This window comes from Antechinus flavipes, chromosome 2, assembly GCF_016432865.1.
Source record: "Antechinus flavipes isolate AdamAnt ecotype Samford, QLD, Australia chromosome 2, AdamAnt_v2, whole genome shotgun sequence".
Classification (NCBI taxonomy): domain Eukaryota; kingdom Metazoa; phylum Chordata; class Mammalia; order Dasyuromorphia; family Dasyuridae; genus Antechinus; species Antechinus flavipes.
In genome coordinates, this window is record NC_067399.1 from 218,582,791 (window position 1) to 218,599,005 (window position 16,215).

General features: G+C 32.7%; 1 protein-coding gene across 1 annotated transcript in view; it reads left to right on the forward strand.

Moving 5' to 3' along the window:
• Positions 1-16,215, forward strand: part of NOL10 (nucleolar protein 10) — a 108,102-nt gene that overhangs the window by 15,794 nt on the left and 76,093 nt on the right. Inside the window, exons 6-11 of the mRNA XM_051976190.1 lie at positions 308-444; positions 1,257-1,322; positions 2,827-2,887; positions 4,557-4,642; positions 12,878-12,956; positions 14,695-14,844. Of these exons, the coding sequence (XP_051832150.1) occupies positions 308-444; positions 1,257-1,322; positions 2,827-2,887; positions 4,557-4,642; positions 12,878-12,956; positions 14,695-14,844 (579 nt within the window). The remainder of the gene's footprint in view (positions 1-307; positions 445-1,256; positions 1,323-2,826; positions 2,888-4,556; positions 4,643-12,877; positions 12,957-14,694; positions 14,845-16,215) is intronic.

Below are 16,215 nucleotides of genomic sequence, written 5' to 3' on the forward strand. Positions count from 1 at the left end.
TATATTCCAAATATTCTTCAATACAACCTGAGATCTCTAGTCTTATTTTAGGCAATTCCCTCATTTCTTTTGGTCTACGACTTCCTTATTCTGTATCTCTTGGATGATCTCTTATATAATGTTGCCAGTTGACAAATTGTTGGTTACTTGCTATTTATGTACTTTTTACATCCACTATATTTTACTTTTAACTTTACAGTATTACTAAGTGATTACTGTGTACAAGGCAGAATGCTAGATGCTTGCTTGATGGTTAAAATTTTGCTCCAAAGTTCAGCAAAATGAATTCTTTGTTTATGTTTTTCAGATTGTCTTCCTACACAATGATAGATATATTGAATTTCATTCACAACAAGGTTTTTATTACAAAACCAGAATACCCAAGTTTGGGAGGGATTTTTCTTATCACTATCCATCCTGTGATTTGTACTTCGTTGGTGCAAGGTATTGAACCTGTTATTTGGATTTCCTCTACTCTTTCCCCAATTAACATTTCTTAAAATATTTACTCGTTAATTGGTTTTTTTATTTGCATGTTAAAGCCAGATACTAATTAGTTATATCATGACAGAATCAAGTCATACTGAAGGTGAGTATTATATAGGATGAGCTTTGTTCTTAAAAAGTAGGGAAATGAGTCTTTAGGAATAGATCAGTAGAAGCAGTTTTTGAGATTGTACTATTTTGCTTTTTAGAAACACTTAATAGTGTGCACTTTATTATTAACTGTATTCTTTGAATCTTATTTCAGATGTACTTTTATATTTACTCTCTACTACTACCCACTGCCTTAATGCTTTTTTCTGATTTTCTTTGTGACTGAGGCGATATATTTTCAGGATTACTGATTGGAATTACAATTTCAGTCTCTAGTCACAGATCTGGTAGAATGAAATTACTGGTTCCTGGTAGGGATTGAACCCTTGACTTTAATCAGCATTATGTTCTAACCAATTGAAACAGCCGTATCTAGAGTTTTATAAGATAATGGCATTATGCTGTTCTCACTTCTTAAACTATTTGTGAACTGATTTTAAACGTAGTTTATTAACGTACTGCATGAATTTTTTTAAAATTTTTTTTTGTGTAAGCAAATTCACAGGAAGTAGTAATTAACATTTTGAGTTTAAGACTAATTTTTAATGAAAGGGATATTGTAAAGGCATTATGAAGGTTAAAAATGACATTTTACAATTAGTTTTTAAATTATATAGATTCAATTTATCAAATGAGTAACTATAACTTTTCTTCCTTAGCTCTGAAGTATACCGGTTAAATTTAGAACAAGGACGGTACCTGAATCCTCTCCAAACGGATGCTGCGTGCGTATTTCTCCAATTTAAGCAATAGTTTATTTCAATCCATAGGGGGAGCCAAAAGTTAAACTTCTTAGGTTAGAAAACAGAATTGGAATTAGTGTTCAAAGGATGTGATTTCTTAGGTGTGGGAACTTCTTATATCACCATATAATATGGCAACCCATCTATAATTTAATTTTAGAGCACTACCTGACACTTAGGGAGATTAAAAGACTTGCCCATATTCATAAAGCAAGAGCCTGGGCTGATTCAAGTATTAAAGATAGAATTTGATCCTACATCTTATAGATTGCCATAAGTTAATTCAAAGGAATATATTATCATCGGAAGTTTAAAAACAGAGTATTAAAGATAGAATTTGATCCTACATCTTATAGACTCTGTGCCATAAGTTAATTCAAAGGAATATATTATCATCGGAAGTTTAAAAACATTACTTTTCATGTTAAAAAAAATACAACCCAATATTTTCTAAAATTATTCTTAAAAGACCTGATTTTAAAAGTTCTATGTAATCAGAATCAGAAATGATTTTTTAAAATTATCCATAGTAATTTTGAAGGAATTTTGCATTTGACTTTGTTACCAAGATTTAGAGATTAGCTAGTTCAGCTTGTTCACATTATAAATGAGCAAACTGAGACTTAAAGCCATGTAGTGATTTAAAGAAAGTAAGAGAGTCAGAATTTGAATACAGAGCCAGCAACTCCAGATGTGGCATTCTTAATTGGGGTGGGACAAGCATTTTGTAACGTGTACATATATTCTTTTATTTCTCATGCAAAAAAGAATTTTCTAAATGTGATTATAAGTATTCTATTTTTAAAAACTACTTTGGGAGAATTAAAAAATGAAGAGAGTAAAGTAGGGATGAAAAACAAATAAATGATTATTTTCTTTCTGGTAAGAACTTTCAACCAAACCTTGATTTGATTGCCTATTTGATAGTTCTCTTTTAAAGACATTAATTTCAGAATATATTATTTAAACAACAAAAAATTACACGTTGCCTATATAACAATTTCAGCAAAGGATTAAATCAGTTATTTTATTGTATTCAGACTTAAACCTGGGCGGGGGGGGGGGGGGGGGGGGAAGGACCTTAGAGATCATATTTTATAGCTGCTTTTTGCAAAGGAGGAAAATGAAATCTAGAGAAATTAAGTAGTTTCTCCAAAGGCGCATCTACGTAAGTAGGTGAGCTGAATTTTGAATACGGAAATTGTGACTGATATCTTCATTCACTTAAAAAGTACTATTGAGTAGAAGATAAAATGCTTTTCTAGGAATGAAAAAATCTTGGTTCTTATCCTTTGTTGAAAAAAGAAAAACCACTTGCACATTGATTAATTTTCTTGTGACTCCACATTCTCATTTGTAAATAAGCGTAGAACATCAAATGATTCATTCTACTGAATTTTTTGTAGGGGCTCAATCTCTTAAGGACGTTGTGTGTACCTTACCCATAATGAACGTTAACAGTCATTTTTTCCCTTTACTATTGTAGAGAGAACAATGTATGTGACATAAATTCTATGCATGGTTTGTTTGCCACAGGCACAATAGAGGTAAGGCTTTTGGTATTGTGTTTTTGTTTTAAAAGAAATACATTGTGGCTGTGTAGGGAGCTTTTGCAGAAGATCTGCAAATACTAATGATACCCTACCCCTTGTTCAGTATTAGAGAACAAATAAAGTTTTCTTGGTGTTACACTTCTTAGAAGTTTCCAAAAGTACATTCACTCTCTCAGTGTGAGTATATATACATGCAAATGCATGTGCACATAAATATGTATGTTTTAGATATCAAAGTAAGTGAAATATAGGCTGGACAGGACTTAAACTATTTCCATTTAGAACTCTTTTTTTGCCTGAGAAATTTTTACATGACTCGGGGCATATAAGTATATAAAATCAATATACAAATCAAACATTTACTGATATCAAATTATAATTTTGTGACTCCCATATTAGTTACAAGATCCAAATGAGGCTACCACTCACAGTTTAGGAAGGTTGAGGCTAGAAAAGATATTAGTTACATGATGGTCATGTGTTTTTCTTTCATTAGAAATTTTAAGAACAGCACTGAAAGCACAGAAACTTTTCTGTCATGAGGAAATTATACTGTTGGATACTTGGTAGTTCTAGAGATTCTTTAATCCTGTGAAAACAAATATATTATTCATACAGTGTATCAGAAAAAAATTAAAATGGGCTTTTAAAATTCTTTCCCAAAATCAAATATTTTATAAAAAAATGTGGAGCCTGCTTTTTTCTCTTTGATTTTTTAAAATGTTCTTTTCATGATCTCCTCATGAGTATTCCCATTTTATATTTGAGGAAACTGGTATTTAGAGAAGTGTCTGAGACTCATATCTTTATGGAAGGGGAGATAAAAGAGATTGTGTGACATTCCCTGGATCTTACAAGTAGTAAATAGAAGAGCTAAGATTTGAAGCCAGGGCCTCAGATTCAGTTTCTTGCTACTGAGATCAGAACTTGTTATGTCTACTTCAATGTTTCTAGATGATTTGTCAAATATAGTGTAGTAAATAATGTAGTTTTTGTTTTTGTAAATATTTGAAATACTGGTTTTGATAAGTAAGATACTTGAATTTAGACCATCAGTAATGGAAGAAAATTTATTTTTTTAATTTATGTTTATCAACATGTATGCTTTCTTTGTAATTTTGAATCTTTTTTCCTTATAATTATGGAGTCTTTTATGATGATAGACAAGAAGTGTAATTTTTCTGAATCTCTGAAAAATAGGTGATAATTTCATAATCTACTTCATAAGTTTGCGAGGAAAAAAAATCCAAAACTTTAAAATGTTAGTTTTCAATACTTATGGAATGAATAGCTTCTTTCCTTGTTTCCTTATGTGACTTTTTGGCAAGTTAGAATTTCTTTCTTCCTTTTTTTTTTTTGGCTGAGGCAATTGGGGTTAAGTGACTTGCCCAGGATCACATAGCCAGGATGTGTTTAATATCTGAGGCCAGATTTGAACATAATTTGGTCTTCCTGACTTCAGGGCGGGTACTCTATCCAATACACCAACTAGCTGCCTCCCTCTTTTTATTAGCCTTTGCTTTGTTCACTCTATATCATAAAGATAGTTTTATGTATGTTTGGGAAGAGTGGTATTAATGACTGTGTCTGAAGTATATTTGATATTGCTTTTAGTTCTAAGATAAGGTATATTTTCTAATAAATGATTATTTCTCCTCTTTAGGGTAGAGTTGAATGCTGGGACCCTAGAACCCGAAATCGGGTTGGCCTTTTAGATTGTGCTTTAAGCAGTGTTACAGCTGATACAGAGTAAGTAAAAGAATTGATTTGAATTTTTGAGACAAATTATAGTCTTTAACTTCACCAATGTGTATTTCTTGATGAAGTAAAATCCTTCGAAAATATCCATGTATAATAAAGGTGTAAAATGTGATGGGTTTGTATTTTTTTTTTTTTTTTAAGAAAGAATGTTTCAATCTATATTCACACACAATCAGTTCCTTCTTTGAATTATGGATAGGATTTTTCATCATAAGTTCTTCAGAGAGTCATGGATGATTGTGGATGTTTGCCATTTACAGCTGGTCATCTCAGAACACTGCTATTACTTTGTATATAGTACAGCTTGGCTTCGTGGAGGACTTTCTAGGTTTTTTTTTTTTCCCTGAGAGCTAAATGGTACAATGGATAGAGTGCCAGCCCTGAAGTCAGGAGGACCTGGGTTTGAATCCGGCTTCAGACACTTAAAATACTTCCTAAGGTGTGACCCTGGGCAATTAATCCCAATTGCCTCGGCAAAAAAAAAAAGAAAGAAAGAAAAATAATATTCCATCACAAACACATAACATGGTTTATTGTGCTATTCCCTAATTGATGAGCTTCCCCTTAATTTCCATTTTTTTTTTTTTTTTTTGCCCTGAGAAGAGAGCTGCTATGAATATTTTTTGTATATATATATAGGTCATTTCCCTTTTTTCCCCCAATCTCTTTTGGTATTCATACCTAGTAGTGGTGGTGTTAGATCAAAGTATATGCATGAATTTATAGCACTTTGGGCACAGATCACATCTTTTGATGTATTCAATTTATCAATTGGGATGTGGCTCTTATATTTTACAAATTTGACTCAGTTACCTCTATGTTTGAGAAATGTTAACTGGGAGTCCATGCCTAATTTCTGCTATACTAATTTCCAGTTATCCCAGCAGTTTTTGTCAAATAATGAATTCTTATCCCAAAAGTTAGGATCTTTGGGTTTGTCAAACACTAGATTGTTATAGTTGACTATTTTGTCTTGTGAACCTAACCTACTCTACTGATCAACTAATCTATTTCTTAGCCAATACCAAATGGTTTTGGTGACTGTTGCTTTATAATATAGTTTTAGATCAGGTACAGCTAGGCCACCTTCATTTGATTTTTTTTTTTTTTCATTAATTCCCTTGAGATTCTTGATCTTTTATTCTTCCATATGAATTTTGTTGTTATTTTTTCTAGATCATTAAAACATTTTCTTGGAAGTCTGATTGGTATAGCACTAATACATAGATTAGTTTAGGGAGTATTGTCATCTTTATTATATTCGCTCGGCCTATCCAAGAACACTTAATATTTTTCCAGTTATTTAAGTCTGATTTTATTTGTGTGGAAAGTTTTTTGTAATTTTGCTCATATAATTCCTGACTTTCCTTTGGTAGATAGATTCCCAAATATTTTATACTGTCAACAGTTATTTTGAATGAAATTTCTCTTTGTATCTCTTGCTGTTGGATTTTATTGGTGATGTATAAAAATTTATGGGGATTTATTTTGTATCCTGCAACTTTGTTAAAGTTATGAATTATTTCTAATAGCTTTTTAGTAGAATCTCTGAGGTTCTCTAAGTATACCACTCTTATTACTCTTTAAGAACCTTGATGTAATGAGAAGACAAGGATAGTCACTTTTTGTTTGTATAAAGATGTTTCCTTTTGGAACTAAAATTACTAAGCAGAATGCATGATGCTCAATGTATATTTAATTTCCCATCTGACTTTAACCATAGAATTGCAAGATTGGAAATCATGCCCAAATCATTAGTTTTGTCTCCAAAAGTCCTGTAGGCTATTCATTAAGCATCATTTCCTCTATAGTGCTTTATTATGGAGTTGTCCAACTGAAACTTAGGGGAGGTTAGTATTAGAAATCTTGAACTGGATGTTCTCTGGATACCTAAAACAACATGTCCAAAACTGAGTTTTTTGTTTTCCCTCCTAGTAACGCCTATCTTCTAGCTTTCTTATTACTGTCCCCATCCTTCCAATCACCTAGTCTCAAAATCTAGCTGTTAATCCTTGACTCTCACTTCACACATCCAATCCAGAAATTGTTAAAGTCCTGTTGCTACCTTTCTACCTTTTTAAGACTCTTACATATACCTTTTTCTCTCTTTTGACACTGCAGTTAACCTGATGCAGGTCCTCATCACCTCATGTCAGTTTTATTGAAATAGCCTGTTGACTGATCTTCTCATGTCTTTGCCCACTCCAGTACATCTTCCATTGAGCTGTCAAATGAATCTTCCTAAAGCTAAGATCTGACCATATCACTCTTTAATAAACTCTGGTAGTTCTTTGTTAGCTACAGGATAAAATTATCTGTTTGACTTTTAAAGTCCTTAATAACCATGATTCCTGCCTACTTTTCTAGTCTTCTTATACCTTTCCTTTCCATGTACTCTTTGATTTATTTACACTGGCCTGAACAAGACATTCCATCACCTGACTTGAAATATTTTATTTATTTTTTAAATTTTATATAAAAAAATAGAATAAGAAAAAAAGAAAACAAAAGGAATACAAAACAAAAGAGAACGTTGTCATGTGCCTAGCAGAGAATTCAAAATATAACAACAAAGTACTAGATCAAGAAAGTATATATAATAGTAGAAGACATTATATTCATCAATATTCATTTTTAAAAAATTCCCTTGTAAATTGTTCTTTTGTTCTCTGTTATGCACTTTATTCTTGTTTGTTGTTGTTATTGTTGTTTGTTTTTGCTGAGGCAGTTGGGGTTAAGTGACTTGCCCACAGTCACATAGCCAGGAAGTGTTAAGTGTTTGAGGTCAGATTTGAACTGAATTCCACGAACTTTTATTGTGGTAGTTACTGAGTCCTGTGCAATTCTAATTTTTTTTTTAAATAGCTTTTTATTTACAAAAAAAATTACATTGACACTTGCAAAACCTTCTATTCCAACTTTCCCCTTCCTTCCTCCCATCCCCTCCCCTTAATGGCAGGTAGTCTAATATATGTTAATTATATTAAAGTATATGTTAAATACAACTTATGTATACATATTTATACAGTTATCTTTCTGCACATGAAAAGTTGGATTTAGAAATAAGGTAAAAATAATCTGAGAAGGAAAACAAAAATGCAAGTGTAAATGCTATGTTGTAGTCCACATTCATTTTCCATAATTCTTTTGCTGGGTATAGCTGTTTGTCTTCATTACTGAACAATTGGAATTGATTTGGATCATCTCATTGTTGAAGAGAGCCATGTCCATCAGAATTGATCATCATTAGTATTGTTATTGAAGTGTATAGTGATCTCCTGGTTCTGCTCATTTCACTTAGCATCAGTTCATGTAAGTCTCTCCAGGCCTCTCTGAAATCATCCTGTTGGTCATTTTTTACAGAACAACAATATTCCATAACATTCATATACCACAATTGATTCAGTCATTCTCCAATTAATGGGCATCCATCCAATTTCTAGTTTCTAGCCACTACAGAAAGAGCTGCCACAAACATTTTGCAATTCTAATTTTAGCTCCAGAGTATTTGAATTGTTTTTTTTTTTTTTTTTCTTGCTTCTTACAAAGTTTTCTCTTTGATCTGGAGGTTTTGAAATTTGTCAATAATTTTTCTGTGTTTTCCACAAAGGATCTCAATTAGGTGGTGGTTGGTGGACTTTTTTTTCTATTTTCCCCTCATGTTCTTTCACTTCAGGACAATTTTATTAGATTATTTCCTATATTATTGTGTTAAAGTTTTCTTTGTGGTCACAGCTTTCAGGCAGTTCAGTTATTTTTTCTCGATCTATTCTCCAGATCTGCTGTTTTTCTTATAAGATGTTTCACATTCTGTTCTCTTTTCTCATTCATTTTAATCTGTTTTGTATTTCTTGGTCTCTTATAGCTTCACTGGCTTCCCCTTGCTCTAATTTTCAAAGAATTATTTTCGTCTTTGAGACTCTATATTCTTTTCTAGTTAACTTTTTTCATAATCTTCTTGTTTTTCTTGAATGGTTTTAAATTTTATTTTAGTTTTTAATTTTTCTTCCATGTCTCACATTTGATTTTTAAATTCTTTTTTGAGTTCTTCTATAAAGTTCTGAGTTCTCTCTGGGTAGGGAGCTATTTCACATTACTCTTTGGGGTAGAAGCTTTTTTTCCCTTCATGTCCTCCTCAGAAGATGAACCTAAGTTTTCCCTGTTCCTATAATAGGTTTCTATGGTGTATCATTTCTTCTTTGCTGGTCCATTTAAAAAAAAAAAAGTATTAGTGTAAGCATCTCTAATGATAGGATGGGAGTATGGTGCCTCAAACTTCCCTACAGATCTCCACTCTGATCAGGAACCCCAAACTAAGAGCTTCACCCTCCTGCAAGTGCCCACAACCAGCAGCATCTCTGTAATTTCCGGGTGCTGGTTCCTTCTCACCTTCGGCCACCTCTTAGAAGTACAGCTAGGCCTGGCATTCATAATCAGCTGAATCACTCAGTCTTCCTGGACTCAGACCCCAGCTCCACAGACAATTTGAGAAGTGAAAGTCTCTGTGGTTTGTGCTGAGGCTTCAGCCACATTCAGCTAGCCAGAGGAGTCCTGGTTTGGTGTTTCTGTGGTGTTAGCCTGGAGGCATTTGTATTTTGCTGAGGTCTTCAGATCTTGTTGGGTTATACCAGGACTCTTGTTCTGCTCCAAGTCGTCTTGATTTTTCACCAGTCTGTTTCCCCCGAGGTTTAAATTTGTTCTACTTCTGGGGGAAATCTGGAGAGTTTGAAATTTACAAACCTTCTCCACCATCTTTCCAGAATCCTCAGTGAATTGGCAAGCTGTCTCCTGTGGAATGCTGTAGGCACAAGGGACCTTGAATACAGTAACAGTTGACTTAGTCTGTCCCCTTCCTCACTCTCCTCATTTCTTCTACTCTACTAGAGTCCTTACAAAGCTTTGCTGTTTCATTTTTTTTTTTTAATTGTAGTAATTTAATTTTTAAAAAATACACATTGTTTTATGAAAAATGTTAGAAGAGAAAAATCAGAGCCAAAAGGAAAAACCATAAAAAAAAAAAACAAAAAAGAAGTGAACATAGCATTTGTTGATTTACATTCAGTCCTTCCATTTATTTATTTACTTACTTGCTTACCTATTTATTTATTTGTTTATTTATTCATTCATTCATCTATCCATCTATTCATTCATTCATTCATTCATTTATCTATCTATCTATTTATTTATTTATTTTTTGCTGAGGCAATTGGGGTTAAATAACTTACCCAGGGTCACATAGCTAAGAAGTGTTGTGTCTAATATCAGATTTGAATTTGGGTCCTCCTGACTTCAGGGTTGGTGCTCTATCCACTGTGCCACTTGCCTGCCCCTACATTCAGTATTTTTAATTCTTTCTCTGGATGCAGATGGCCTTTTCTATCCAAAGTTTATTGGGATTGCTTTGGGTTACTGAACCACTGAGAAGAACCAAGTATTTCTTAGTTGATCATCACATATTCTTGCTGTTATTATGTAGAATATATTCCTAGTTCTGATTGTTTCACTCAGCATCAATTCATATAAATCTTTTCAATCTTTTCTATAATCAGATTGTTCATCATTTTTTTGTAAAACAATAATATTCCATTATCTTCATGTACCACAACTTGTCCAGCCATTCCCCAATTGATGGGCATCTACTCATTTTTCAATTCTTTGCTACCACAAAAAGAGCTGCTACAAACATTTTTGCACATGTGGGCCTTTTTCCCTCTAGGATTTCTTTGGTATACAAATCTAATAATGGCATGCTGGATCAATGTGTATGCCCAGTTTGATAGCCTTTTGGCTCTCCAAAATGTTTGGGTCATTTCACAACTCCACCAACAATGTATTAGTGTTCCAGTTTTCCCACATTCCCTCCAACATTTATCATTATCCTTTCCTATCATCTTAGCCCATCTAAGAGGTATGAGGTGTTATCTCAGAGATGTTTTAATTTGCATTTCTCTAATCAATAGTGATTTACAGCATTTTTTTATATAAATGTGAATGACTTTAATTTCATCATCTGAAAGTTGTCTGTTCATATACTTTGACCATTTATCAGTTGGGGAATGATTTATATTTCTATAAGTTTGCCGCAGTTATTTATATATTTTAGAAATGAGATTTTTTTTTTTAAATTTTATTTTATTTAATAATAACTTTATATTGACAGAATCCATGCCAGGGTAATTTTTTACAACATTATCCCTTGCACTCGCTTCTGTTTCGATTTTTTCCCCTCCCTCCCACCACCCTCTTCCCTAGATGGCAAGCAGTCCTATACATGTTAGATATGTTGCAGTATATCCTAGATACAATATATGTTTGCAGGACCGAACAGTTCTCTTGTTGCACAGGGAGAATTGGATTCAGAAGGTAAAAATAACTTGGGAAGAATATCAAAAATGCAAATAGTTCATATTCGTTTCCCAGTGTTCTTTCTTTGGGTGTAGCTGCTTCTGTCCATCATTTATCCATTGAAACTCAGTTAGGTCTCTTTGTCAAAGAAATCCACTTCCATCAGAATACATCCTCATACAATATTGTTGTCAAAGTGTATAATGATCTCCTGGTTCTGCTCATTTCACTCAGCATCAGTTCATGTAGGTCTCTCCAAGCTTCTCTGTATTCATCCTGCTGGTCATTCCTTACAGAACAATAATATTCCATAACATTCATATACCACAATTTACCTAGCCATTCTCCAATTGATGGGCATCCACACAGTTTCCAGTTTCTAGCCACTACAAACAGGGCTGCCACAAACATTTTGGTACATACAGGTCCCTTTCCCTTCTTTAGTATCTCTTTGGGGTATAAGCCCAGTAATAGCACTGCTGGATCAAAGGGTATGCACATTTTGATAACTTTTTGGGCATAATTCCAGATTGCTCTCCAGAATGGTTGGATTCGTTCACAACTCCATCAACAATGCATCAGTGTCCCAGTTTTCCCGCATCCCTTCCAACATTCATCATTATTTTTTTCTGTCATCTTACCCAATCTGACAGGTGTGTAGTGGTATCTCAGAGTTGTCTTAATTTGCATTTCTCTGATCAATAATGATTTGGAACACTCTTTCATATGAGTGGTAATAGTTTCAATTTCATCATCTGAAAATTGTCTGTTCATATCCTTTGACCATTTATCAATTGGAGAATGGCTTGATTTCTTATAAATTAGAGTCAGTTCTCTATATATTTTGGAAATGAGGCCTTTATCAGAACCTTTAACTGTGAAGATGTTTTTCCAGTTTGTTGCTTCCCTTCTAATCTTTATTGCATTAGTTTTGTTTGTACAAAGGCTTTTTAATTTGATATAATCAAAATTTTCTATTTTGTGATCAATAATGGTCTCTAGTTCATCTTTGGTCACAAATTTCTTTCTCCTCCCCAAGTCTGAGAGATAAACTATCTTATGCTCCTCTAATTTATTTATAGTCTCGTTTTTTATGCCTAGGTCATGGACCCATTTTGATCTTATCTTGGTATATGGTGTTAAGTGTGGGTCCTTGCCTAATTTCTGCCATACTAATTTCCAGTTATCCCAGCAGTTTTTATCAAATAATCAATTCTTATCCCAAAAGTTAGGATCTTTGGGTTTGTCAAACACTAGATTGCTATAGTTAGAAATGAGATCTTGACCAGAAATATTGGCTATAAAGATTTTTTCCCAGCTTTGCACTTCCCTTTTAACCTTGTTTTTGTTGGTTTTGTTTGTGCAAAATCTTTTAAAATTAATCAAATGTAATCAAAGGTGTCCATTTTGCCTTTCATAACGTTCTCTAGTTTTTCTTTGGTCATAAATTCTTCCCTTCTCCAAAGAGCTATTTCTGTTTCTAATCCTGTTAGCATTAGCCAGACTGGAAGCAGATCCAAAATTTAGTACTATTACACATAATTTTTTATAGCATGATTAAAATAGAGAGAGAGAATGTGTGTGTGTGTGTGTGTGTGTGTGTGTGTGTGTGTGTGTGTGTGTGTGTATAGTCCTGTTGAATTTTTTAATTTGATTTTATAATTTTAAAAATTGTTAAAATATTCTAGATGACTTTTTGTTGATAGTTATAAAGCTAGTATAATATATTAGAAAGAATGCTACTTTATCTTTCTTTTATAATATATATTTATATTGGCTGCCTAAATTGGAAATCAAAAAGTGATTTCACTCTGCCCCCCTAATATTGGATATGTGAGTCTTTAGTCATATAAATGGAACACACGTTATGTCTTTCAGGATAGATAGTTTACCTACAATCTCAGCCCTGAAATTTAATGGCGCTTTGAACATGGCAGTTGGAACATCTACAGGACAGGTAAATATGTTGCAAATTCAAACTGCAGTTTATCTAGTTTTTGTGTATATGATGTGGAAGATACCTTCTATTAGGTTGCTCATAAATATGATCATTTATATTTAAGGTTTCATGGGTGATATTGTTAAAAATTACTTCAGATTTAGTAGTTGAATGAGCCAATCTAATGGATATATTTATTATTCTCAAAACTTTTTCTGTATTAACTTAATCACTAGAAAACTATAACTTTAGGTCATAATTATCTTAGCTTCTGTAGAAATTACTCCACTAAGTTAACATTTCATGCTATAATTGTAGTTTTCCATAGGCTTACCTATTTTATTTTTTGGTTGATGTTTGGGTTTTTTTTTTTGGGGGGGGGGCAGTGATGAGGCAGTTGGAGTTAAGTGACTTGCAGGGTCACACAGCTACTAAATATTAGGTGTCTTAGGCCAGATTTGAATCAGGTCCTTCTATCCACTTTGCCATCTAGCTGCCCTAGATTTACATATTTTACAATGATAGAACCCCTGAGATTATTTTATTCACTTCCGTCATTTTTATAGATGAAGATGTAGAGAGAAGTTTAGTGATTTGTATTTGGTCATGTAGACAGTAAATAGAAGAGCCAAATTTAACCAGTGTCCTCAGACTGTAAATCTAATGTCTGTCTACTTCTCCCAAACTGCATTCCAGGGGTGGGGCGGAGGGGAAGGTATGGCAAGGGGTCAACATACGAAATCTCCATTTGAATGTCTGTCTTTTACAAAATTTGATGATGTTACTTAAGGTCCATTTACCCTTGTGATAAATTCTTCTATATCAGTGTCAGGAAAAAATGTGTCTGTCCCTTTGAATTTGGATTTCTAAAAAACAATGTGGAATGAATATTATGAAATCCATAAAATACAATGTTTCCCTTTGTACCTTTGTAGTCAGGGTACTCGGAGCTAATTTCAGGGCTCATTTGAAATAGCTTGATTCATTTGAGCTGCCTGGCAATATTAATTACTTGGCTCTTTACTCCTTTTTCTTAGGTTTTGTTATTTTTTAAAATATTTTTTAATATTTTAGATTTTAGATTGTTTAATTTTGTAGATACCTCATTCATTTAAGAGATAGATGTTATGTAATTTATTGATTTTTTTTTTTTCTTTTAAGAAACACATACCAAAGGCAGCTAGGTGGTGCAGTGGATAGAGCACCAGCCCTGAAGTCAGGAGGGCCTGAGTTCAAATCTGGTCTCAGATACTTAACACTTCCTAGCTGTTGTGTGATCCTGGGCAAGTCACTTAACCCCAAATGCCTCAGCAGAGAAAAAAAAGAAAAAAGAAACACATACCTCCCCCACAAAAAAAGAGAGAGAGAGAGAGAGAACGCGCACGCAAGAGAGAGAGCAAATAGTTTGGGTGAAACAAATATTTCCTTCATTATTCCAGGAACTTTTCCTTTCAATGTTTAGGTGCTTCCCAAATTTAAGAAATTTTTCAATGGGAAGATCAAGTTCAACATTTATTAGGGAATTCCAGTCATGGGTAAATAAAGTACAAAAGGCCTATTTTCTAATCACATTGGAAAGATTATTTTTTGAATATTGTTGAAATATTTTACTGAAGAGAATATTAATAGTAAAATAATTTAAAAGATACCACCCTGCTGGAAATCTAAAATAATTTATTTCAGTTTTCTTTGTGGTTATTTTGGTAATTCTAGATTTCTATAATATGGACAAATTTTAACTTTTTTTTTTTTTCAGGTTTTGTTGTATGATCTTCGTTCCAGCAACCCATTATTGGTTAAAGATCACCAGTATGGTCTAGCTATTAAATCAATCCAGTTCCAGAATTCATTAGATTTAATTTTATCTGCAGACTCTCGAATCATCAAAATGTGGAACAAAGACACAGTAAGTGTTGTTGTCCTGAATTTCTATTTCTTCATTTGCCCTTTTGATATCCTCTTGAAAAGATATTAATTTTTTTTAAATTGGATTTTCTGTTTAGTCAAATATAAAACAAATCTATACAAAGAGTAACTGAAGCAAATATTGCACTAGAGAACATGATTTTTTACAACCTATATCCAAAAAGAGAAATTAAGTAGTTCAATATATGTTAAACATAGTAGAAATATATGTTAAATCCAATACATGCATACATATTGATGATAATGAATTGGCACTCATGGATACATCTAAAAGTTCCAGTGATTTTCAGATTCAACATATGTGATACTTGCCAAACAGCTTTAAAAAAGGAAATGTTTGAAGAACAAAAGTCACCTTTTTTGATGGTACTTCTTTCCCATTCTATCATGCAAGGATATACCCAAGAGGTATAAAAGAAATCTCTACTCTTTGCAGTCAATCTTGTATAGAAATTTGTATCTTTTCTGTGTTACTTTTGGGGTTGGACTTTATTATGAATTGTTTGTTAATGCCTTAATTCTTTTTACCAAGTTGTAAGCTTTTTGATAGCAAAAATTATCCTTCACTTTGTATTCTCGATACCTACTACAGTTCCTTGTACATAGTAGATCTTAATAATTTATATTTTATTGAATTTCTACCTTGGAAAGCACATGGCTTCTAGTTTTACAGCTTTAGGAAAAAAACAAAACAATTCTTCCTTTGCCCCATCCTGATCCCTTTCTTACGTAGAAAATGGCTTATCTCCCAGAGTCTTCTTTTAATTTTAAATGACAACCTTGTTTTAAATTGTTGAAATAAATTTCATTTGACTTTTTTTATTTGTAAATAAATACATAAACTATATATATAGTTTTTTTACTTTTCTGTCTTCCTTTATTGATCCCTTTCTTTATCTTTCCCCATGACACTATTTTAGTAGTTCCTTTATGACTTGTTTTGTTTCATTTTCTGAATTGGACATTTAAGATCTCAAGTGGAATTTTTGTAAGTAATTAAAAAAAAATTATCTTGCTCACATTATCATTGTGTACAATTTGGTTCAGATAATTTTTAAAAGATGGTCTTGTGCTTCTTGTTTTCATTTTTTGGTAATTTGATTTTCCTCCTTTTTGAACTAGTTAATAGACACATTTAATTATCAGATATTTATTAAGGACTGGTTAATTTAAATAAGATATATTTTGTAAATAATGCATATTTTTTGCTTTAAAAAATTGTTGGTACGTAGTGTTACTTTGAATGAGTTTACTTAAGTTCTCTTGTTTGTTAAAATAAATTTTAATTGGTAACTAGGTAGCACAGTGGATAGAATACCAGTTCTGAAATCAGGATGACCTGAGTTCAAAT